This window comes from Condylura cristata, unplaced genomic scaffold (genome assembly GCF_000260355.1).
Source record: "Condylura cristata isolate star-nosed mole 26May11 unplaced genomic scaffold, ConCri1.0 scaffold00041, whole genome shotgun sequence".
NCBI classification, from domain to species: Eukaryota; Metazoa; Chordata; class Mammalia; order Eulipotyphla; family Talpidae; genus Condylura; species Condylura cristata.
This window is the reverse complement of record NW_004567142.1, coordinates 2,270,234-2,294,497: the sequence shown is the minus strand read 5'-3', so window position 1 is coordinate 2,294,497 and position 24,264 is coordinate 2,270,234. Positions and strand designations below refer to the sequence as shown.

The window sequence follows — 24,264 nt, the reverse complement described above, 5'->3', positions numbered from 1 at the left end:
GTTATCTTGATGGCTTTTGGGCCCTGCTCCCTCTGAGGCTTCTGGGCAGGGCACCAACCCTGTGGCTTTCATGTCCTGGTTTTGTTCCTCCAGCCTGGCGTCCCGAGCTGCCCTTGCAGGGGGGGCCTGGGGCGAGATGAGAGAAGGCGGTGAGAGGTATGGGTGACCTGGTACCTCTTGCTCCCCTCACCCTACCTGCAACCTCATCTTGCCCTCACCTGGCCCAGCCCCTCCCCTGAGCCCGGGGCCTGGTCCAGTGTCATACAGGATGCCTCCCCCAGATGTCCCTGGCGCCTCAGGCACCTTGTCCCCAGCTGACCTCGGCATCTTCCCTCAGACCTGCTCCTCCACCCCATCCTGTCTCAGAGTGGCGCCACCGTCCCCTGCCCCTGGGACAGAGACCCGGCCTTGTCTCCAATGCCCTCCCTCTCTTCCCAGCACACCATGTTCTCTGGTGCCTGCCTCTTAAATACGTCTTCCTCGGGCACCCTGCTCTCCCTCCCTGAGGCCCCTGCCCTGGTCCAGGTGGTCCAGGTGCCCTCCTGCACCTAACCCAGCTTCCCTTACCCAACTCCTTCCTGGTCTCTGGCCCTGGTCTTGCCTCCTCCCATGGTGCTCAGCACCTGCCATGGCTCCCGAGTGCGCTCAGGAGAAAGCTCAGCTCCTCGCCATGGTCCTGTGTATCGGTCCTGCCTCACAGGACACCCATCTTTCTGGGAACTCTGCTCCCATGTTCCAGCATTTGCCCTCCCTCCACTTAGCCTATGCTGCCTTCTACACTTCCATCATGACCCAACAAGCCTCCTCCTCTAGGAAGCCTTCCTGGACTCAGTCCGGGTTAGCTGCTCCCTGGGTCTTCGCTGTCAGAGGGTAAAGAGGGTGACTATCTTCCCAACCGGACGATGAGTCAACTGGGAGGGCAGGGCCCCGGCTGCTGCAGTCACCTCTGTGTCCCAGCTCTGCCCAGCACAGAACAGGGGCTCAGAGGGTGTTTGTGGAACCAGATACCCGGTGTGGATGACACACAGAGAGACAGAGAGGGAGAAGAACCTCCAGGGAGGTATGGGGTTCTGGTGATTTGCTGTCTGACTGAAGAACGTGACCAGGCTGTGGCTCCCAGGGGACAGGTTTCCATTTTTGTCCAGACCCGGCCAGGCTCCCTACCCTCTCACCCCCTCCTCTGCTGTCTTGGCCTTTCCAGCCCCACCCCACTTCCATGGCCTTTGCTTGGGCACCCCTGAACATGAGCCTGATTCCTTGGTCCTGTCAAGAACCACAGTTTCTTGGCACCTACTGTGTATGAGGTCCAGGGCTGGTAGTAAGTAGACCAAGTGATCTCTGTGAAGAGGATGGTGGGTGATCATGACATCAACCTCCATGGGTCTCCTCTGAGGGTGACGAGAGCGGGCACATGAAGAGCTCAGTGCCCCGCAGTGTGCACCAGGCACCACACCATAAGCATTTTTGAACACGTACTATGCACAGAGCACTGAGCTGGGCTCCGGAATGCAGCTATGAATTGGATAGAAAAAAACCCCGCCCCAGAGAACTGACCTGTCATTCAGGAAGACGCAAACACATGTAACGTTCTATCTGGTAGAGACAGTGCTGTGGAGAAAGAGGGAGCAGGGTGAGGGGCCGGCACAAGTGTTGGAGGCAGAGGTGGCTTTGGGTCGACACTGAGTACCAGAATTGAGCGGCTATTGGGAGCCCCGCTGACTTTGGGGGAGGAAGAGCTTGTGCAAAGGCCCTGAGGTGGGAGTATGGGGGTGAATGTGAGGCCAGTGTGCGCTGGAGCAGAGTGAGGGAGGCAGAGGGGATGGAGGCAGACTCCAGGGTTGGCTTTGCCTTGTCTTCTGGGATGGGCACCCTGGCAGGTGTAGGAGCAGACTGATGTGTTGGCAGGACCTTCTGTACCCCCATGGGGAACAGACAGAGCGGGTGAAGGAGAAGCCGGGAGTTCTGGGTGGCAGGGACCCAGAACGTGGTAGTCTAGGCTACTGCTCCCCTCAGCAGTGTGTTTTAGTCCGTCTGCCTGTTCTGCTCCCCCCTCTGTCTCTGGTGAATCTTCTCACCCCCCCCACACCTCCGGCCTGTACCCCAGTTCTGTATGCATAAAAAAATTAAATCCTTAAAAAAAAAAAAAGATCTACACGTGCGCCCATGACCTGCTGCAGACACGTGTACACAGAAGGTGTAAAGGATCATTGATGCGTCTTACACCTACTCTATGGTGACATGATTGCATCTGGCACCTGCTGGGCAAGAAGTTCGTGTCACTTGTTTCCTGCCTTTCTGCACCCCACGTGGAACAACTTCCATTGCGGAAGTGGCTCACGTGAGACCGCAGCTCTGTCTTACTAGTGATACTGTTATTCATCGGACAGGGTTGGCTTGACACATTACTGCGTTCTGCATCCCCTCCCTCTCAGGGAACCCATTCTTCAGACAGGGAAACAGAGGCTTTAGGAGCCGGGAGGGGAGGAGTCTGTGTCCCAACTGTCCGCTGGCCATCAGGGTCTCTTCCCTTGTCACCTCTCCCGTCACCCCCAGTTGCTTATTCATCAGCTAAGTCTTTATCTCCCGAAGGAGCCAGAGGACCTGGGTCCTCCTCATTCACCATGACCTGATCACGCAGACTTAATATTTGCTGCAGGGTAACAGTGGCCCAGGCCCAGGCAGGACTTTTGTACCGTGGGTTGGCTGAGGATGCTGGGGTTCTGTGGCCCCCCCTTGTCTCCCCAGGGTGAGGCCCAGTGAGCAACTGCATTGACTGACTCCTGGATCTGATCTCGGGTGTGGCTTCCAGTGCCAGCTGGCAAGGTCTGTCTGGGGTTGGGCTGGGGAGGCTGCTCTTGGGGAACAAGCGCCCCCGGGTCCTTTAATTCCTCATCCTAGAACTACAGGTAACCTGTGTAGGGGACTGTACCAGAGAGGACTGGGGTGGTGGGGGACTGGGGGAGCAAACCTCAGACCTCAGCACGGGCCGTTGCCTTTGCCTAGATACCCATCCTTCTTCTTCCTTAGCCTCTTCTCCTTCCTTCTCTTCCTTCCTCCTCCTCCTCCTCACCTCATTCACCTGGGTTTTTCCAAGTCATTCAGTCACTGAACAAATATTTACTAAGCATTGACTATCTGGCAGTCTGGGGGTACAGGCAACATACTGGAGGGAGACGGGCACTAATCAAAACATTGATATAGCATATCAAGTCAGGTGGAAACAAGCGCTATAAAAAAATAAAATGTAGGGCAAAAGGACAGAAAGGGTAAGGGGTGGGGGTAGGGGCTTCTTGAATGGAGAGAGGGTAGTCTGCAACCCAAGGGAAGCAGATGCTGCAAGTGTGAATGCCCTGAGGCAGAGAGGATGAGGATGCTAGGAAGCTGGTGAGAGCAGGGTAGGGGGAGAGGTCACCGAGAGAGCAGGGGACCCACAGAAGGTGCATGTGGGTGCGAGATGGCCCGTGACAGCTGGGTGGGGTGATGGTTAAAGTCCAGTTTAGGAGAGCCGGTGAGGCCACAGAAGGGAAGGGTGCAGCTGTGGAATGAAGGGCGGCAGGAGGCAGGGAGAGGGGTTGGGAGTGTGGGAAGGTGGTCTGTGGTAAGTGCCCAGGAGATATTTCCAGCTAAAAAGTGAAAATAAAAATCTAGTGAACAACTCCTTCGTGGCTTCAAGTAGTCAGAGTTCCAGTTTCCACTTATCTCCTGAAAGGAGACTCTCCCTTCAGCTCCATCAGGACATCATTCCCATACCCTAAAATTCCTCTTGTGCCAATCTAGTTTAGGGTACTTTTTATAGCCCCAGAAAGTTTCCCCATGCTGGGATCCAAACATGCAAACGTTTTGAAATGTTTGCTTTGAAGTGGAATGCTCCCCTCAAACTAAATCTTCCAGGAAACCCCCAGGCGCACAGCAAATACCAAGTCTAACTCCCCTCCACCCCAATGGCACAGGAAAAAGCCTGCATCCCCTCAATGGTGTGGACGGGTAGGAGGGAGTCAATCTGTATGCCTGCTGCTGGCCTCCCCACAACAGTGACCCCGTGACTTGTTCAGAATGAGATGCCCTTTTGCACACAAAGGGGTTGAATTTGGGAGGGAAGGGTTTTCCCCATGAATCATATCGCCCTTGCTCAAGGACCAGCCCACTTCCTCCCCCAGGCCACCACTTCCTCATTTGTAAAACAAAGAGCCAGCAGTCTGAAAATCTAGGGGTACCCTGGACTCAAAGGAAGTGGGTGGTAGTGGGCCATGATACCTGGTCGGTAGAGCCTGGGTGGAGAAAGAAAGGAGCCTTGGAGGGCCCTCCTGGGTCTAGTCTCTTCCTAACTGGGCCTCACTATAATGCAGCACCTCCATCAGCCTCCCCTTCCCATCAAAGATACCTGATGGGTTAGGCACTGGCTGTTTCTCCATGTCCTCTTATAGAGCACACACCCTGCTGCTTGGGCATACGGACCCCAAACATTTAATGGGTGGGGATTAATCTTGGGTCGTCTTCCTTTCGAATGTGAGGGAGCAGAGGATAAAGCTTGAGTGTTAGAAAAACTTGGGTTCCAGACCCAGCCTGTCCTTTACTCCCCCTGTGACCTCACCTTTTTTAGCCTCATCTGTAAAATAGAGATAATCAGAATGCTTTTCTCCTGCAAAACCACTGCAAGGCTGACAAGCTAATGGATATAAGCATCTAGCACAGTGTCTGGCCTGTAGTAAGTGCTCAGCAAATGCTTATTATTAAGTATTATTACAATGGCTTCCTGATTGCTGCCCCCCCCCCCCCCCCGTGACTGCAAGCTCTCTGAGAGTGGGGGCTGGTCTGACTCATCTTCAGGTTTCTAGGGCCCAGTTTCATTAAAGGGCTCCATGGACAGGAACCCCTCCATAACTGTTTGTTATGAATGAATGGAGCCTGTCAGGACAGGAAAGGAAGGATACAGATGCAATGCAAATCTACCCATGTTCACTTATTCTACACATTTTATTTGAGACTCTGTCCTGTTCTGGTCAATGTGGGATGGTGCTAGGACCAGCGGGTGGCCGAGACAGCCACAACACTGCCTTTGCTGGGCTCAGTGTGGCAGTGAAGACAGAGAGTGGATGGGAATTCATAAGGGGACCTTAAGGCAGCCTGGGAATCAGGGAGGACTTCCTGGAGGAAGAGGCACCTGCAAGGAGACATGAAAGATGAATGGGGCAGACAAGGAGGAGTGTGCAGGTGGAATCAAGTAGTTTCCCTGTGGCCATGCTCTAGGAAGAGGGCACAGAATGTGAAAGGTCTGGAAGTTCATGGGTCTGATGGCCCAAAGACCAAAGGGTGGGGGCGAGGGGCAGAAGGGCTGAGAGATCCCCATGAGACAGACCTGCAGGCAGTCCAAGGCTGGTGGTGAAAAGCCTAGAATTTAAGGGCACTGGGGTAGCTATGAATAGTTCTGGGTAAGGAGGGGGGACTCTGAGTTTGGGCTTTAGAGCTATCTCTGGGGTTTTCTTGTGGTGGGAAGACCATAAGGGGCAGGAGACTAGGTAGAGGGCGGAGGAGGGAAGAAGCCACCTGTCCCAAAGTTGGATTGTAGAAAAGAAGGAAAGTGAACTCAGGAGATCTGGGGGACAAGCTCCGGTGCCTACCCTGGTGACAGTCTCTGGCGGCCAGTTTGGCGCTCCCGGCGGCCGGCGCCTGTGCTTCATCTACGCGGGCCTCTGCTGCCCCCTGCTGGCGGCACCTTGACCCCCGCCCAGCTGGCAAGTCCGGAAAAAATAAGGGGTCCAAGACTCCAACCTGTGATAGAAGATGACATTTCCTGGCGACTACGTGGCACAGTCCACTCACGTTCCTGCACCCAATCACACATTCCCCCATTGGGTCTATTAACTCATGACTTCTTTTTCTCTTTATCTGTCTCTATGAGTTTGCCTATTCTGAATATTTCATCTAAAAGGAATCCAACACTATGTAGTCTCTTGTGTCTGGCATCTTTCATTTATGTAAACTTCTTAGTTGATCCATATTGTAACTTCGATGCAGTGTAAAAATGCTAACACTGCATTACTCACATTCCTTTCAATGACTGAATTATATGCACAGAACCTTTCTTTCTGGCTTATTTCATTAAGCATGACCCCTTCCAGTTCCATCCATGTTGCTGCAAAAGGCATGTACATTTTTTGATTGCTGAACAATATTCCATCGTGTATATGTGCCACATCTTCTTGATCCAGTCATCTATTTTTGGGCATTTGGGTTGATTCCACTTCTTCCCTATTGTAAATAGAACAACAATAAATATAGGGGTGCAGGTGTCCTTTTGAATCAATGTTTTGTGTCCTTTGGGGATATACGTAGGAGTGGGATTGCTGGGTCATATGGAAGCTCTATTTTTAGCTGTTTGAGAAACCTCCAAACAGCTTTCCATAGTGGTTGGAGCAGTTTAAATTCCCACCAGCAGTACAGGAGAGTTCCTTTTTTCCCACATCCTCGCCAACATTTGTTGTTGCTAGTTGTTTGAAGATGTGCCATTTACTGGGGTGAGATGGTATCTCATTGCGGTTTTGATTTGCATTTCCCTTATTACAAGTGATGCTGAACATTTTTTCATATGCCTGCTGGCCATCTGCCTTTCTTCTTTGGAGAAGTGTTTTTCAGCTTTCCTGTCCATTTTTCGATGGGGCTGTTCACTTTATTTTTGTTGAGTTTCATCAGCTTTTTATATATCTTTGTAATCAGTCCTTTATCATTAGCATTGTGTGCAAAAATCTTCTCCCAATCAGTGGGTGTCTCTTTGTTTTGTGTAATGTCTTTTTGCTATACAGAAGGCCTTTAATTTGATGTAGTCCTTTGCACAGTTTCTGTGGCTTCATTTTCTTGAAACCCAGACCTCTTGCAGTATGTGTGCTCCCCCCCACTCCAGCACCCCAACTTTCTCAGCACTGCTTCATTCTTCATAACATTAGGACCCTCAGATACTCCTTTTGAGTTTGTCAGCTCTCCAAAGGCAGGGATCTGTATGTCTTGTTCACAAATGTCACCTCAGAGCCCAGAACAGTGGCACACAGCCAGTGATTAAGAAATGTTGGCTTGATTAATGACCATATTGACACACCCTTCTCCATCAACCCTCATCAGGACCAAATTCTATCAATGCTTCATTCTCAGTATCTTTCCGTAGGGTGAGCTTCTTCCCCTGGCCACCCCATAGCCTAATCCAGCACCTGGTGAATGGATGAATGAGGCATTGAATGAATACATGGAGGACAAGCCTGGCCAGACATTTCTGGCCAGCGCATGGTCTCTGATTTGAACCTAAACTTGTGTTAATTGGGCTGCTCATATATATTTCTGTTCTAGGAACAAGGCAGGAATGTGCTTGCCCCACTCTCCAGAGGGGGTATGTGACTTGTTTCGGCCAATGAAGTGCTAAAGGGCATGTCATTTTCCGGTGGTAGCCTTTAAAAGTCAGTTTTCTCTGTCAGCCTGGCTCCTGAATGAGCTGTGAAGCAGGGCCTTTGCCACCCACCTCACGCCTTGGCAGGAAAAAGAAATAAACCTCTGATACTGGCCCTCCCTGGTGGCGCAGTGGGTTAAAGCACAGCACTGAGAATCTAAAGCCGCTTCGCTTGAGTTCAATTCCCGCCTGCCCTGGAGGTGACCACATGGCGTGGCAGACCTCTCCTGACCTGCCCGCTGCTCCCCTCAGCAGTGTACTTTGTCGATCTGCCTGTTCTGCTCCCCACTCTGTCTCTGGTGAAGCCTCTCGCTGCCCCTAAGCCTCTGGCCTGTACCCCAGTTCTGTATGCACAAATAAATAAATCTTTAAAAAAAAAAACAAAAAACCTCTGATACTTAAGCCACGGAGAAGGTGGGTTATTATTACAGCATAGCTTAGCTTATCTTCTTCTTATAGCTGATATGTGACCTTGGGACAATTGCTTCATGTTGCTGAGGCTTGATTTCTCCATCTGCAAAATGGGAAGGAATATAGCAGTCCCAGCCTCCTCTCAGTCATTCTGAGAGTTCAAGAAGTACGGACAAGGAAAAGCAAAAAGGTCAGGCCCGATTCACTGGAGTTGTTGTTTGTTGTTATTATGTTTAATTTTGGTGAAGGAAGAAGACCCCTTTGGTACTCCCCATTTCCTAGGGCTGGGGTAGGAAAAGCTTGTATTAGTCAGGTAGAGCTGCCATAACAAATAATACAGAGTTGGTGACTCAAACAACAGACATTTATTTTCTCACAGTTTTGGAGGCTAGAAGGTCAAGATCAAGATGTCGGCAGGACTGATTTCTCCTGAGGTCTTTCTCCTTGCCTTGCGGAAGCAGCCTCTTCCTAGTGTCCTGAGAACGTCTGTCCTTGTGCCCACATCATCAGGTGTCTCTTCCTCTTCTAAGGACACTGATCCCATTGGATCCATCCCATGACATCACTTAACCTTAATTACCTATTTACAGGCTGAATCTCCAAAATAGTCACTCTGGGGAGTTAGGATTTCAACATTCAAACTCTGAGGGGCACAATCGCCATTTAAGCTAGCAGGTGTTCAGGCCATAGACCTTCCTCTTGAAAATACTACCATCTTGAAGGTGGGGGTTGCATTAATTAGGACTTAAAGGAGCTGGGTAACAGAATCCTAAAGCAATGGTAGCTCAAGCAATAAAGCAGTTGTTCTCTCCCAGGAAACAATTTAACCTGTCATGGTGGTCTGTCTGTATGATTGATCCTGCCCACGTTCCAACTTGGCTCTGTGCTTTCCTCATCCACATGATCCGACCTGACTACCACTACCAATCTTTCCTTCAGCTTCAGGGAAGAGTGGATGGAGAAAGAGGAATCTTTTTCCTTAAAGGATGTTACCTGAGAATTGTGTTTAATCACTTCTGCTCACATGCTATTGGCTGGGAATTAGTTATATGGTTACATCTAGTTACAGGGAAGCTAGGAAATGTAGTTTTTATGCTTGGCAGCCTTGAACTTGGTTGAAAACCCTATTACTGAGGAAAGGGAGAGAGACAAGCTATCAGGGCTTAGTAAGCAGTTGCTGGCATTACAGAGATGGAAGACAGGCATATGGTTCTCCCTGTCTGGGTTCCAGGGCGCGTAGAGTCCCCCCACATCCCAGAGCCTAGCAGCCAGGGACTGGACTGTGAACTGCCTTTGTGACCTAGTTGACCTCAGCAAGCAGGAGGCCAGAGACTCAGGTACTGGATGTCCTGGCGGTCTGGGGATAGAGAAGTCCCTCCCCAGGAATATTTGCATAGTGAACCAGTGGGAGAGGAGACTTCCCTTCTGTGAATTCATTCTCATCTCTGCCATTAAATTCTTATTGCTGCTTTAACAAATTGCCACAAAAGTAGTATTTTAAAACAGCAGAAATCCATTATCTTACAGTTCTGGAGGTGGAAGTCTGAAACCGGTCTCACTGGACCCAAATCAAGGTTTCAGCAAGGCTGAATTGCTTTCTGGAGGCTCTAGGGGGAAGAATGTTTTCTTGCTTTTTCCAACTTCTAGAAGCTTCTGCTCACAGGCCCTTCCATTTCACAGTCAGCCTGGGCCAGTGGAACCTCTCACAACGACTCTGACTCAGTGCTGTGTTGGCTTTGGCTCCTTCCATCTTCCATCTCTGCTTCCTTCTCTGACGCATCTCCAGACACTTCGTCCGTGGCCTTCATTCATAGGCCTTCATTCACATACCCCAGCATAATTATTATCCTCTTATAAGGACTCCTGTGGTTATATTCAGGGCCCACCAGGGTAATCCAGAATCGTCTCTATCTCAGGATCCTTACTCACACCTGCAAAGTCCCTTTGGGCAGTTGAGGGAGCATTCCCAGGGGATTTGGATAGGGACCCTTTCGTGAGGCCATCTTTCATCGGACTACTAGCTCTTGTTTTTCAGCTTTCCTTTGCCCAGGAATGTTCATTCGCTAGTTCCACCATGATCCCTGCTCACCTCCTTTAGGTCTTTGGTCATTGCTACCTTCTCAACAAGACCTTCTCTGTCTTCTCTGTTTAAAACCTCATTCTCCCTCCTCTCTTTATCCCCTCAAGGCACTTATCACCCTCCAGTCCACTGTGTGTGTTAGTTATTTATTGTCTCCTGACTCCCTCCCCTACCAGACTGGCTCTCAAAGAGAGTAGGAGTTTCTGTCTGTTTTGTTCCCTGCCAAGATGGAGAATTGTGCTTATTTATCGCTGAATAAATAAATTAAGGGGTTATAGACTGGGCCCACATTTGTGATGGGGGATGGAGAGGGAAGATACTGCCCTGAGGGCCTGGGTGAAGTGCAGATTGGGGGCAAAGGGTCAAGACTGGCCACAGATCTAAGAGCCCAACTGGACTTGCCTAAGGTGGGGAGGTTCCTGGCAGCCATGGTTCTAGGCTAAGATGGTCACTGAGAGCCACAGGCCTTCCAGCCAGAGCCGGTCCCTGGGGCACATGTCATGGGGGCTGCCTGGTCCTCAGGGAAGGAGAGACTCTGAGGGAAACTGGCCAAGCTGGGGCTAGATATTGAGAGCTGTGAGTTAGGAGGTCCTCAGGGAAGGAGAGACTCTGAGGGAAACTGGCCAAGCTGGGGTTAGATATTGAGAGCTGTGAGTTAGGAGGCCTGCCAAGCAGATGTCTATGAATTCTGCCCGGAGGCAGATCCAAGATCATGCTCCTCACCCCCAGATAGCCTGATGAACCTTTGGGGTAGCAGGAGGCAAGAGCCTGTTCCTCCCAGGCTGACAGCCCAGGTGTCTTGTTACTCAGAAGGTGAGCTGGCCCATCACGGTCTCCTGGTCCCTCCTCCCATCATACCTGCCCCATCCCAGGCTGCACCGTGAGCCAAAAGTCCACCTTGTCTGTCTCACAGCTCTACAGGCCCAGTCCTCCTGGGTCTCTGGTGTTTTTCTGTAGGCACGTGGTTTCCTGGGAAGTCAGAGGCTCTGGAACTCCCTCAGGGGTTGGGACCAGCTGGCAGTAAGGGGCAGGGTCAGGGTTTAGTAGGTCCTGGGAGGGGGAAAGAAAGAGAGGAATTGTTTTGGGGGTTAGAGATGTGGGCAGAGGGTCGGGGTATGGGGATAAAGAGAGGAACAGCACAGGAGAGATATGGATGGAACCATACACTGAGAGAATGGAAAATTGAGATGGGCAGTGAGACAGAAATACTGGAAAAGCCAGATAAAAAGGTGGACACGATAGACATGAAGTGACCAGAGAAAGAGAGATGGGGAGAAAGACTGAAAACTATAGAGAAACAAAGATATATGATGATCTCTCTCTCTCTCTCTCTCTTTCTCTCTCTCTCTCTCTGGACCCCAAGAAGGGAGAGACATGCAGAAAAATGAAGACAGACAGACACAGAGACAGAGCAGGAGACAGAGAGGTAGGGCCAGAGGGGGATTGAGACCCAGGCCCAGGGTTGACCTGGGTCACACAGAGGCTCTTTCCCTCTCTGGGCTTCATTTCCTCCTATGCAGATTCAGAGGAATGTTTTCTGTGTAAAAACATTTATTTGTACTAATGTTTAGAGTACAGGACCTAAAGAAAAAAAGAGAGACCTCAACTCCAAAGCAACAGTGAATCAGGGCCTGCCCACAGCCAAGAGGAAGGCCACTCCCGGTGTCCAGGAGTGGCTGTCCATAGCTACTCAGCGTCAGTGTCACCAGGCAGAGAACAGGAATCAGGGTGAAAGAACTTACCAGCTGCTAGCGAGCGTGCAAGGGAAGAAAGGGGCATCTAAGTGGCTCCCCCGTGAGCCAGGAGCCAGGAAACACAGAGCAGGAGGCAGAGACTCCAATTCAGTTAAGGGCAGGAGCTGAGTGCCCAAGTCCAGGAAGAACAAAAGGGGATTTCGGAGGTAGGCTTTTTCAGAGGAGGAAACTGCAACCCCAGGAGGGGAGAGGACTTGCCCAGGGTCTCTCAGTGAGGCTGTCATGGCCTCCTAGGGAGCTAGAGCCTGGAGACGAGGGGTGGAGGGACTGGTGTGGACAGTTCCCTTTTATCAATCTGGTCCTCATGACCCCTTCCACCGGGCTCCATTGGGTCCCCATCACCCCCCCAGGCCTCCCAGCTCCGCACCTGGTAGTGCTGGTTCTGTGGCTCCGGCTGCAGGGGCAACGGCAGGGCTGGAGGCTAAAGGGGAGAACACAGATGAGCCAGTGCCCAGCACCCTTAGACGTCCAACCTTTGACCTGTGTTAGGATGGATCTAGGTTCAAGTGACCCTTCCAGAGACAAATGTTCTCCTATTGTGCTATTTCCTGCCAGTCTTCTCCTTGTGGTTTTATAAATAGGGAGCATTGTAGAGAGAGTATCTCAGTCCCCAAACTGTGTGACAAGGCACCCCAGAGTACCATAACCAGCTTGGAGGAGAGGCACCAGGTAGGGGACAGGGTGGGGGACTCACCATAGCAGTGTTCATGGCCCCCAAGTCACTGAAGGGGGACACTAGGAGGACTGGAGATGGCATCACTTCATAGACAATGTCATCACCTGGAGCAGAGGACAAAGAGAGGAAATGGCTGACAGGTGGTTCACAGGCCTCCTCTGGCTGCTGCCTATAGTCATTCATTCATTCAACTAACATCTAGACAAATCCCTCTTCCTTCCTGGGTGAGAGTGATGCTGGGGACAGAGTGGTGACTGAGGCAGTCCTGGACCTGCCCTCAAGGATTCATAGTTCAGTAGGGGAGACACACAGGGATGACCCAGAGTGGGCAGGGCTGGTGGAAGGTGCTCAGGGAGGGCTTCCTGGAGGAGGGGACACCTAAATGGGAAAGAGAAGTGAAAGCTTGAAGGGGCACAGGAGGGTGGATGTAAGGGCTGGTGGTGAGAGCCTCCTCACCATCTGAGGAATTACATAATATAACTGGTGGGTTTTAGATCTCTCTATATTTTTATCTCTACCTATACATTTTTTCTTTTTTAAGATTTTATTTATTTGTGTATACAGAATGGGGTAAAGGCTAGAGGTGCTGGAGCAGTGGGAGGATTCATCAGAAACAGAGTGGGAGCAGAACAGGCAGATCAATGAAGTCCACTGCTGAGGGGAGCAGCGGCGAGCGAGACAGGAGAGGTTGGCTGCTCCCTGTGGTCTATCTCCAGGGCAGGGATTGAACTGAAGCCCCCACGGCTTGGCTTATCTTCGTGGTGCAACACTCCAACCAGCTGCGCCACCAGGGAGGGCCCTTTATTTTTAGTATGGGGATGTGAGAAATGAAACCAGGAAAAACTGTGGCGAACAGTTTATGGGGGGCCCTGAGAGCGAGGTGAAGGTGTCTGAATTTTGTTCCTAGGGTGCCATGGAGGGACTTTGAGCAGAGGAGAAAACAGGATCAGAGTTCTTGAAGGACATGCCAGGGATGGGGGTTGGGGAAGAGGTGAGCCTGGAGGCGTGGAGACCAGCTAGGAACCAGGTGTGGGAATCTGGGAGACAGACCTGGGTGGATAATGGCCCAGAGGAGGATGGGAGGCTTGAGTGTGAGCAGGCGAGTGTGGAGGGGTTTGAGGGTAGGGAGTACCAGCCATTGAGGAGAGGAAGAAAAACAGGTTTGGGGTGAGAGGTGATGTATGCAGCATCTGCGAGCTGTCTGGGGAACCCCAGCGAGATCTGGGGGGCAAGAGATTGGGAGCCCTGAATAGGGCAGCACATGGGGGTTTGTGGCTGCAGGGAGCACGGAGGTGGGTGGAGTGGCAGAGGGGGTGTCTGGCTTACCGGCATTATGACTGGGGCCCAGCTCCGGTTTCTCTGCAGCTGTTGTCCTGGGGACATACAGACAAACTGCCCTTAGGAATGTTCACCTTCACCCACAGAAGGTGGAAAACCCTCCAGACCTCAGAGCTAGGTCTTGTTCAGAATGAGCAAGAGGAAACCTATCCCTATTGCTGCCTTTTCCATAATCCCAGCCACACAGCCCTTCCTCAGTTTCCCCAGCTGCCACTTTATACCAACAAACCTTCCCCTAATGTCATTTACTATCTAAACAATTCTGCTCCATCTACCTGTTCCATGACTTCCTTCATATTTTTCTTTCAGTTGATTCATTCAAACGCCCTTATTTAAAAAGTTCACTTGATACCACAATGACACACTTGTTAATTCACTAAACAAACTGTTTTCTGAATACCGACCATGGGCTGGGCACTGCAGAAGGCACTGGGGTCACAGCTGGGAACAACACAGACATAGACTTCTGGCCTCCTGGAGCAGACACTCTGGTGGAAAGAATTGAAAAAAACCATCAACTGTAGAATGTGTTGGAGAGAAAAGTACAATGAAAGAAATTACAGATGGAAAGGGGTGTGGGATGGAAAATGCATCAAATTTTGAGTAGAATGGTCTGGGGAGCCTCCTTGAAGTAACATTTGAAGAAAGGCATGAAGTAGCTCAGAGGAAACATGGTGCAGAAATCCAGGAAAAAGAGTTTCAAGCAGCATGTGCACAGCCCTGTGGCAGAAGCAGGAACAACCGAGGAACAAGGGGGCAGGTAGGAAGGAGTGAGGTCAGGGAGGTAAAATGGGACTGGCGGTGGGGCCGGGCCTGTGTTCACAGTGAGGGTTGTAGCTTTGACAATCAGAGCATTCCAGTACCTGGCCACAGAGACAGGCTTATGTAGGAATGACCCTGGGAGGCAGCCGGGGTTTTTGTTGGAACCATCAGGAACATGGTACAGTCTTCCCTCTGGGGTAGCTGAGCTGCCATCATGGTGAACTATCTCTCTGTATTACGAGCAGAAGGCCTGCCTGGGAGCGAAGCCACCACAGAGAAAAGCAGGGTTGAGGGGTAAATGCAAGTGTTTCTTGATAAAATGGTCTCTGGATGCAGCCATACCTGAAATTCATGTTTTGTGGAACAAAATAAAACAAAGAAACTTCCTAAATTCCAGGAAGCCAGTTTAAGGGTAGGGCTTCTGTTCCTTGCAATGCAGAATTCTGTCTAATACAGGCAAGGAAGAGACTTTTACCTCAGCAGTTCCAAGCTTGGTGAGACTGTTTTGGCGTGAGTGATGGGAGTCATGGAAGAATCAACACATGGACCTGAAAGGCAGGGGGGAGGCTCGGGGGTTCCCATACCTGTGGTTCTGGCCCTTGCAGCCACGTATCACCAGGAGGTAGGTCACGCCGCCGATAAGGAGGGACCCAGTGGCAAGAGCTCCAATGACAATGGCAGCCATGACCCCAACGCTTTCGGGCAGGCGTCCAACTGCAGACTCCTTATGCTTTTCCAGGGAGTCTGAGAGAGAGTGAGGACATGTGATGTTTTGGCGGTGGAGGGGGGGGCTCCTCAAAAACCTTGCTTCCCTAGAATTTTCTGCCATTTATAATACTTCTGGACATGCTACCAACCCGGTATATTCTCTCCTCAGTTGCTACCCCCTCCTTCCTGGGAAAGAATGAGGTTCCACTGTATTTTGTAGGGGGATGTAAAGGGCTTAACTAATAGGATTTTCAAACTCCACATACCAGCCCCATCACAAGAAACTCCTGCCTTTAATCTCAAGCTGGATACCAGCTCCTTCTAATAGCTAAGTTTATAGACTTGGAGGTCAAAATGCTGAAGTTCAAGTCCCCGTTCCCTACTGGCTGTGTTGTTTATAGACTATTCAACCTCTCTGTGTTTTGAATTTCCATTTTGTGAAATGGGGAGTAGGAAGATTTTATAGCATGTACATGCATGGGCATGCATACACGCATACACACACACACACACACACACACACACAATTGTCTCAATTATGTACCAAAGTGAGTTCTGTGCCATTTTGCAGATGAGGAGACTGAGGCAGCCAGAGATCAACGGACCTGCCTAAGGGCTCATTAGAAGAGTAGTGCTGGTCACACGCTGGTCACCTAAACTCCTAGTGACTGTTCTATGTGACTCCTAAGAGAGGTGCCTGTGTCCTGGGAGCCCAGAGCGGTGGGAGTGAGCTGATTAGAGACAAACTGTTATTTCTAAGTGAACTAGAGGGTCACTTTATATATATATAGCTGTGTAATCAAATTAATATATATTTTAGGTTGACCTTTCTCCATGCCCTCCATTCCCCTTAAAGTTAACTTGCTCAGAATAACCAAGAGCACAGATTTCTGGCCAGCCTGTGACTATGCAGGTGCCTGTCTTTCTCCTTTACCTAACAAACCTGTACCTTTCAAATGCAAAACAAAAATAAGCAAACAAAATAATAACAATTCATTTAAAAATTAACCTGATTACTGGGAAGAAGTGGGGTAGCCCCAAACTAGTGTTTTGGCACTTTAAGTCACTGTCCTCACAGGTTAGGGCAGGAGCTGTGTTAGACTCACTCTGCAGGTGTGCAAACCAAGGCCCAGAGCAGGTGCATCTGGAGAGAGAATAGAAGTTTCTCTTCCTGACTACACTAGCAACTTTCTATCTTACTGAATTCCCACAGCAGCAGGTGGAAATTCACTGACTTCTGTGAGGACTCAAGAGGGAGAGCAAGGTCAAGGCCGCACTGACTGACTGGAGACCCTGTCCTGCTCACCTACCACCTCCTCCCCCTTTCCTAAAGCAGTTATAACCACTTCTCTCCAGATCTGGTCCCTGCTGCTCATTCACCAATACAGGCTCATCACCCACCAGCTCCTGCCTCACCCTCTGGGTTCCCTGGGTTTTGCTCATGTTGTTCTTTCTCACACGGTAATTCCTCCTCATTTCCCATTCCCGGCTCCTTCCAAAAAGCCTTCTCTGAGAAGCCAAGGCCACGGAGACTTCTGATAAAAATTTCTTTCATAGATGACTTACTTATGTAATAAACTGATTTATGTTGGTGCAGAGGACATATGGGTGTCTCCCCAGCATCTTCTAGGCCATTGCCAGGCCTCCAGGGCTTCTGGAGGAACTGACTGACTGATCACAGCCCCAATTTTGGGTGGGGCTGTATTAGCATATTTAAGCCGCATAGTCCCACCTCCTGCCATGGAGATTGGCTTAGGACGGTGACAATCCAGAAGTAAACCAACCAGAGCTCTCTTTCTCTGATTGGTTTAAGCTGGTCCAATCAGTGTGAAGTAAAGGCCTTTCTTCAGAGTTAGGCAAAAAGAGATCTCTTTTGTCTTGAAAGTTGCTGTGGGCTGTGCAGACATCTTAGGGTCACGGAGGCAGGCAGCTGGAGAGTGGAGTCAGCCCTCAAAAAAGGGCTGAGAGGGCCTTCCCTGGTGGCGCAGCGGGTTAAAGCTCAGCGCTAAGAAGCTAAAGCCACTTCCGCATGAGTTCGATTCCCGCCCGCCCAGGAGGTGACCACATGGCGCGGCAGACCTCTCCTGACCCGCCTGCTGCTCCCCTCAGCAGTGTACTTCGTCAGTCTGCCTGTTCTGCTCCCTACTCTGTCTCTGGTGAAGCCTCTCACCCTCCGCATCTCTGGCCTGTACCCCAATTCTGTACGAATAAATAAAATCTTAAAAAAAAAAGGGCTGAGAGAACCTCTCAGTGAAGCAACCAGAGTCTAGTGGGATCTGGGTGTGTCCCATCTACTGTCAGAACTTTTTGTTTAGTGTTTTAACTATAGGAGTCAATCATTGATTTGTTGCTCAAGTCAGTCAGAGTTGTGTTTGCTTTAACTTGCCATTACCGGTAATTCATTCTGGTGCCCTCTGCAGGCTGTGGCACACAGCCCCAGGTTTTGGGCACCGTGGCTACACCATCAATATTGACTCAACAAATGAGTGGAGTCATTTAGTTTCATTGTTCAGAAATATTTTGCAATGAAAAAAAAAAATCGTTGCGTCCAGGAAATACCAAGTATGAGGAGCTTGGGTGGAGTAGATGGTGACAGACTTGGCCTGAGAGGTGGGGTGTCATCATTCTGTTCTGTGAATGAGATCCTGAGGTTCCCAGAAGTGAGACTCTATCTGTAAAATGGACTGATAACCTCTCCTTCCTCTTTGGGTCAGGGGAGGACATGAAACCCCTAACAAGTGCTCGCACACAGTTGGTACACAATGATTTTCACTAGGTGTCACTATTACTGTGGTCATTGTTATATCATTTTGCAGGTATTTTCTCCAGTAGTGCCAAACTTCTTGCCTTAACTGGCATGCAATGCTGAGAAGTGTCTGGAAGTATTGCATTTGAATCCTGACTGCCACTGGTAAATGCTGGGATTCTCTGAACCCCTGTTTCCTCTTTGGTCAAATGAAAGAAAATTGTACCTTCTTTGGGGGTTGCTGAGTGGATTAAGTTGGCTAATGAACTTAAGACAGGTTACTTGGAAACTCTCTCCCTATCAGCCCCAACCCCCTGGCTCCTTGTGGAAATACCATCCTTATTTTCTGTTCCTCAAGGGCATTGTGTACGAGAAATTCCCAGGGTTTCAATGTCGACATTTTCAACATAACACTTTAAGGCATGTTTGACTAAGGCTGGGAGATGCCTCTGCTTTGGGCAGGTTTCTGTCCAGCTGAAGTTTAGTGTTCTCCTTGCAAGGAATGGGGAGGAAGGGACGATGATAAACCTCACATGGTCAGCCTCTGATGAGGGACAAATGAGACTTGTGGGATCTCTGCAAGATGTCTTCCTGGTGACAGCTGGTTCTGACGATGATCCCTCTGTGTCAGGGATGCCATAACAAAGGGCCACAAACTAGGTGACTGATACAGCACAAATGAATAGTCTAACAGTCCTGGAGGCCCTCAAGTCCAAGATCAAGATGTGAGTAGGGTTGGATCCATTGAGGGCTGAGTTGGAAAATCAGTTCTGTGCCTCTCCTCTAGGTCTTGTGGACTGGCCATCTTTGGTGTTCTTTGGTTTGTAGGATCATCCCCTGATCTCTGCCTTCCCCTTCACAGGGGTTCTACCTCTTACGCATGTCTGTGTCCACATTTCCCCATTTCACCAGACAGATTAGGACTCTCCCCTCTGACCTCATTTTGACTCCATTATATCTCTAAAGACCCTATTTCCAAATAAGGTCACACTCTGAGGCCCTGAGGATTAGGATTCAATGCATCTTTTTGGAGGGGGCATGATTCAGCACTCGGCGCCTCTGAGCCGGGCTCCAGCTGCCCTGAGAGTCTTTGGCTGCTCAGCCCCATTTAATCAATTCCTTTTCTGCTTAAGTCAGCTGGAACAAATCAGCCAGTGTCTGTGACTGCTGCAAGAAGCCTGCTTGAATCACATGATTAAGTGTCCTTTTTTTATAACTGTTTTTTTCTTGCTTATTATTATAGACAGTGAGCTTGTAAAGAAGGAGCCTGTAAATTATACTGTTTTCAAGACTGATTGCAGTAGAACCTCCCATCCTGCTTGCCCCTTGATGATATTGTTCAGAGTGTAATTTTAATAAAAAGGGGAAAGTTCCATGTTCTCTGACCCACTTAGCAAAGAAGGATTGAGCCAAGCAGTGAAAGGAGGACTTGGAGAAGAGGGCTGGGAGGAGAAGCTTGGAGGAGACATGAAGTCATGCTTGCTTCTTGCACCAGAGGGGGTCGTGGAAGGAGGTACGTGGAGATACTTGGAGGAGATGTGGGGGAGAGACCCATGGGAGGCTGACAGTGGCAGCATTACCTTGATTCGTACCCTGATTTTGTTCCTCTCATCCAAGTCTTGCCTATATACTGTTTTTCTTCCAAGATTGCTATCTTTCACAATAGATGCTCTCATCATGGACCTCTGGGATCATCTACTAAAAAGAAACATTTGGGTTGTCGTCCAAGAAGCAAGTTTTTCCATGCCAATCTTTGATTAGATTCACACTCATCTGCAGAGCACTTTGAGAGACCATTACACAAATGGACAGTGACCAGAACATGTATAAAAATAGAACACTGACCTGCAACCTGCAGCAAACTGCCAAGGAAACCAGCCTCTTAAAAATAGCCCAGGAAACCAGCCTGCTTTATGCCAGACAGCTAACTCTAGGTGACAATCCAGGAAGCAAAACAATGACTTCTGTAAAAATTGTCCTCAAACGGCCAGGGCTTATTTAATAACTGACAGCTTTCCTAATATTTGTCCCTACTCCTAACTTAGCACCGATGAAAGAAAACCAATTATGCACCCCAATAAGTCACATATGATGGCCGGTTTCGAGAAACTTCCACAGCTTCCACAAACCCACAGCACCAATCAGAGCATACCCAAAGCCTTTTCTTTCTTCCACTGTGATGATTCTCCACTCTTTTGCCCCTGTGCCCTCATGTCTCTGGCAAAACACAAGTGGTGGTGGCTGACTCCCTTTTACGGCCAGCTCTGAATAAACCACTTCACTTTTCTCATATGGTTGGTCTTTGTTGAAGTTCATGGTTTCAGAAGCAGCAATCTCAGGGATATGCCAAGTCAGTCCTCAGAGCCATTTTGGGGTGAGAGGTGCTGCTGTCCCCTCGCTTCACAGTAATGGATTCAGGCTCAGGGGCCATTTGACTAAGTGGCACTAAACCCATGACATCATTCAGCTGTCCTCATGATGGCTGTTAATAATGAGGTGCAAGAAAGTCACCATAAGCGTGTGGGTCCAGGGGCTCTCCCTGGTGGTGCAACGAGTTAAAGCACCATATTATGAAGCTCTCTGAAGCTGCTGCAGCAAGAGTTCAATCCCCGGCCAGGGAGCTGACCCACATGGCACGGCAGACCTCTCCTGGCCTGCCCACTGCTCCCCTCAGCAGTGGATTTCAGTCCATCTGCCTGTTCTGCTCCCCGCTCTGGTGAATCCTCTCAACCACCAAACCTCTGGCCTGTACCCCAGTTCTGTAAGCATAAATAAATAAATCTTTAAAAAAAAAAGAGTGTGGGTCCAAGAGCCGAGAAGTCTGAGTTTAAGTCCTCTAGCTGCTGCTCCTGAGCTAGGTGATTGGGGCAAGTTACCTAAACTGGACCTTGAGTATCCCCTTTGCCCCCTGTCTCAGTCAGTTGACCTCTTGCCAGCTCAACTCAAGCCCTACAGCTTCCTGCCACAGCCCCTGGGCTCAAGCTGAGCCCTCCATCTGCACACCTCCCAAAGTTCTCCCCTCTACTTTCTGCTCCTGGTGACACAAGCTATACAACGTCCATCGTCTGACAGATTCTGGGTGCATCGGGATAAGCTCTGAAAAATCAGACTGTCCACTGCTAACTTATGTTATAACCTCCCTTTTTTGTATAAACATAATATCAAAATATTCTGAGCAACATTCAGTTTAAAACTGGATGGTCTTAGCCACACCGGCTGCTGCCTGGTTCAGGCAAGCTGCCCCAGGAGGAGAAATTCCTCTGTCTCCTGAGACAGAAGGCAAGCCCCAGGAGAAATAAGACCCCAGGACATAAAAACTCCTGGGAAGCTTCCTTGGTTTCTTTAAATAAAAAAGCAAACCTCAGATAAGGCTCCCAGGGCATAATGGACAAATTTTAACCTTGACTACACAGGTGTTGTTTGATATACAACTGTACAACTTGCTCTTAACTTACTCCTTTATAAAACAAGCACTAACTACTCTCTGCCAGCCTTAAATTAGCCACTAGCTTTTCTTTAGACAATCACTGATAACACTGCTAACACAATTTACTACTATCCCAAGAACCTTAACAACCTTTTGCTAACAAGCTCACCCTTTCCCAGACCCCTCTTCCTTTGAGTGATAACTAGACAGCTGTATACATGATAACTATCACAAAACGTATAATCTATTATACCATAAATTGTTAAGAGAAGAATGCTTTTTCCCCTTGTCCTTGAGAATGTTTTATGGAGATATCTCATTAACTTACCCTATGCATTATTACAACTAACTACTTGTTATACAGTATAAATAAAGACCTGCTGAAGGGATAGCAGGAAGACTTGCACCCTATCCAGACTCCCGTGTCTTCCTCACACCCGCTCCTGTCTCCCTTTTTGGAATATCCGCTCGCCGACGCCTTCTCATCTTAGGGTCCTGCCTGTGCTGCCTCCAGACACCTCAAAAGTTGGAGCTAGTCTCCGACATCGTGGTGCAAACTGTCACCTAGAAACCCACAGGATTCTCTGCATACCTCCCTGATCACATGTTTCTCCAGTGAGGCCTCTCTGATGATCTCCTAGCCCAGATACCTCATCATGATTATTATTATTTTTTTACCTAGGCAATATTATTATTTTATAACCTCTCTTTGCCTTAGTGTCCTCATCTATAAAATGTGTATAATAGTATTAACCACTTCATAGGGCTGCACTGAGAATGGAATGAGCTACTGGCATATAATAAGCTCTAAATAATATTAATGATTACAGTTGTTAAATGTCACCATCTCACACAGCATCTTAATTTATTATTTACATGGGCATTGTCAACACCCAACACTCTGCTTTCACTTTCACTTCTTTGCTGATGTAGTTAAGCTCCCAGACATTGTCCTGTGCCTTCAGATCAAACCCCAGTTCTACCACTTTCTGTGCCTCAGTTTCCCTACCTGTGAAACGGAGCCAATAATGGTGCCTGCCTCATGAAACTTTTTTTTAAAATTTCCATTTGCTTGTTTATTCAACAAACACTAACTGAGAACCTACTTTATCTCACACTCTGGGGTAGACGCTGGTTCATAAGAAGACAGGTGCTTTCTATCTGTTTCATTTTAAAGAATTGCTATTCTTGTGAGATTAAGTATGGGAGCCGAATGATTAAAACACAAGATGAAAATCATGAAGGTAAGGAAGGTGAGCAGAGTCCTTGAGGGACACAGATGATGGGTAACCAAGTCTGGCTGAGAGAAGTTATTCCTCCGCCCCAGCAATTCCCACCCAGCTCTATTGAATTATACTTGACTTTCATGGAGTTGCTTTGTTTTTAACATACAAATGAGTAAGTACAGTAGGACACTGATCCTCAACCAGGGTCACTCTGCCTCCAGGGGACACTTGGAAATATCTGGAGTCATTCTGGGAGACTCATTTCTCAGCTCGTATCTTTGCTGTGAAGCAAAATGTGATAATAGCATATGCCTCAAGACCAGGCGTGCAGGAGGGGCGCAATTAGCATTCATCAATGAATGAAATGAAATGGTGCCTCTCCAGGGGCTGGCTCAGCTTGTGGCACCAGGCGGGCACTGAGGAGATATTTGCTTATGCATGCGATGATTCAGTGGTATCTCAGGGCCTGATGCACAGTAGACGCTCAACTCCTCTGTGTTGAGCGGATGACTGAGGAACGGACGAGGTAGTGCTGGCACAGCACCTGCTCAGGGTGCAACATCAGTCTTCCCCCTTCCCCCACAGTGCCCTGCACTCACCGACCACCTGGACTTGGGTCTTGGTCCTCATGGTCCAGTCAGGATTCATAGTGACAGTGATCTGGTAGATGCCACTGTCGTTGGGTTGAGCATGACGCAGCAGCATTGAGCCGTTGGGGAACCCCACGATGTCACGGTGCTTTATGGCACTGCCTTCCCTCTGGGGTCGCTGCAGCTCCGGGAAGTAGGAGAACAGCATGGTGCTGCCACTGATCTCCTCCCCCAGGTACCAGTTGCAGACCTGGAAGATTTCTGGGATGCCATGGACGGACAGGAGAAGGTCTTGGTTCTTTTGAGGGTGCTCTGGAATCTTCTGGATGTGGAGGGCCTCACCAGAGCTTTGGGCAATCCAGAAGGTTAGGATGGAGGCTGTGGGGAGGGACAGGGTTGGTCTGAGATGGGGGTGTTTGATAGCGACCAAAGCATTTTCCTCTTTATAGGTGAAACTCTGGAGCAAAGACTTTGAGTGTTGTTTATTAGAAACAGTGCTGGGGTTGATTAGTGATGTCTGCCTTGGGGCGGACATCACTGCCTATTGGCTCATAAGAGATACTGTGTGACCTACTTCTAAGTACTTGAACTTTCTAAATTCATTCATTCACACATTCATTCATTCACTCACTCATTCATTCAGCTATCCATCCATCCATATAACCATTACTTTAAGGCATATATATTATTTATGCTACAATACCAATTATATATATGCATTGCCTAAAATTCCATGCAGGGGGAGACAGCCGGAAATCAAATACAAAGAAACTCTTGTCCTTGTCGTTCTCACTTCCTAGGATGCTCCATAGATAAAATAAAGATGGTTTTATAATTCTGTTGTCTTTTCTCCCCACCCACCCCTCCCAAACCTTACCAGAATAATTTGTTGTCCCTGCTCGTATTTCCTTTCTCAAGTGGAAACCTTGGTCCCTGGACCAAGTCCCACTTCTTTTCTCGGCCCCGGGAGTATGATTGCTCCTTACCTGAGAGCAGGAGGCTCTTTAAGAGGCGGCCCTGGTCCCCACAGGGAAGTTCCATCTTGGTGTCCTGGGGAAATGCCGAGGGGCTACCTGCTGTCCACCAAGGGGGCCAGAGGACAGGGCCCTGGCTG

General features: G+C 49.2%; 1 protein-coding gene across 1 annotated transcript; it reads right to left on the bottom strand.

The window, feature by feature from the left end:
- Positions 1 to 10,838: 10,838 nt before the first annotated feature.
- CEACAM19 (carcinoembryonic antigen-related cell adhesion molecule 19) lies at positions 10,839 to 24,191 on the bottom strand. Its single transcript, XM_004693947.2, has 8 exons — positions 24,137 to 24,191; positions 23,160 to 23,528; positions 15,038 to 15,197; positions 14,096 to 14,179; positions 13,680 to 13,726; positions 12,372 to 12,457; positions 12,045 to 12,098; positions 10,839 to 10,973 (listed from the first exon to the last, which is right to left on the bottom strand). The coding sequence occupies exons 1-8, from the start codon at positions 24,189 to 24,191 to the stop codon at positions 10,839 to 10,841; spliced, it is 990 nt and encodes a 329-aa protein (XP_004694004.2).
- Positions 24,192 to 24,264: the final 73 nt, after the last annotated feature.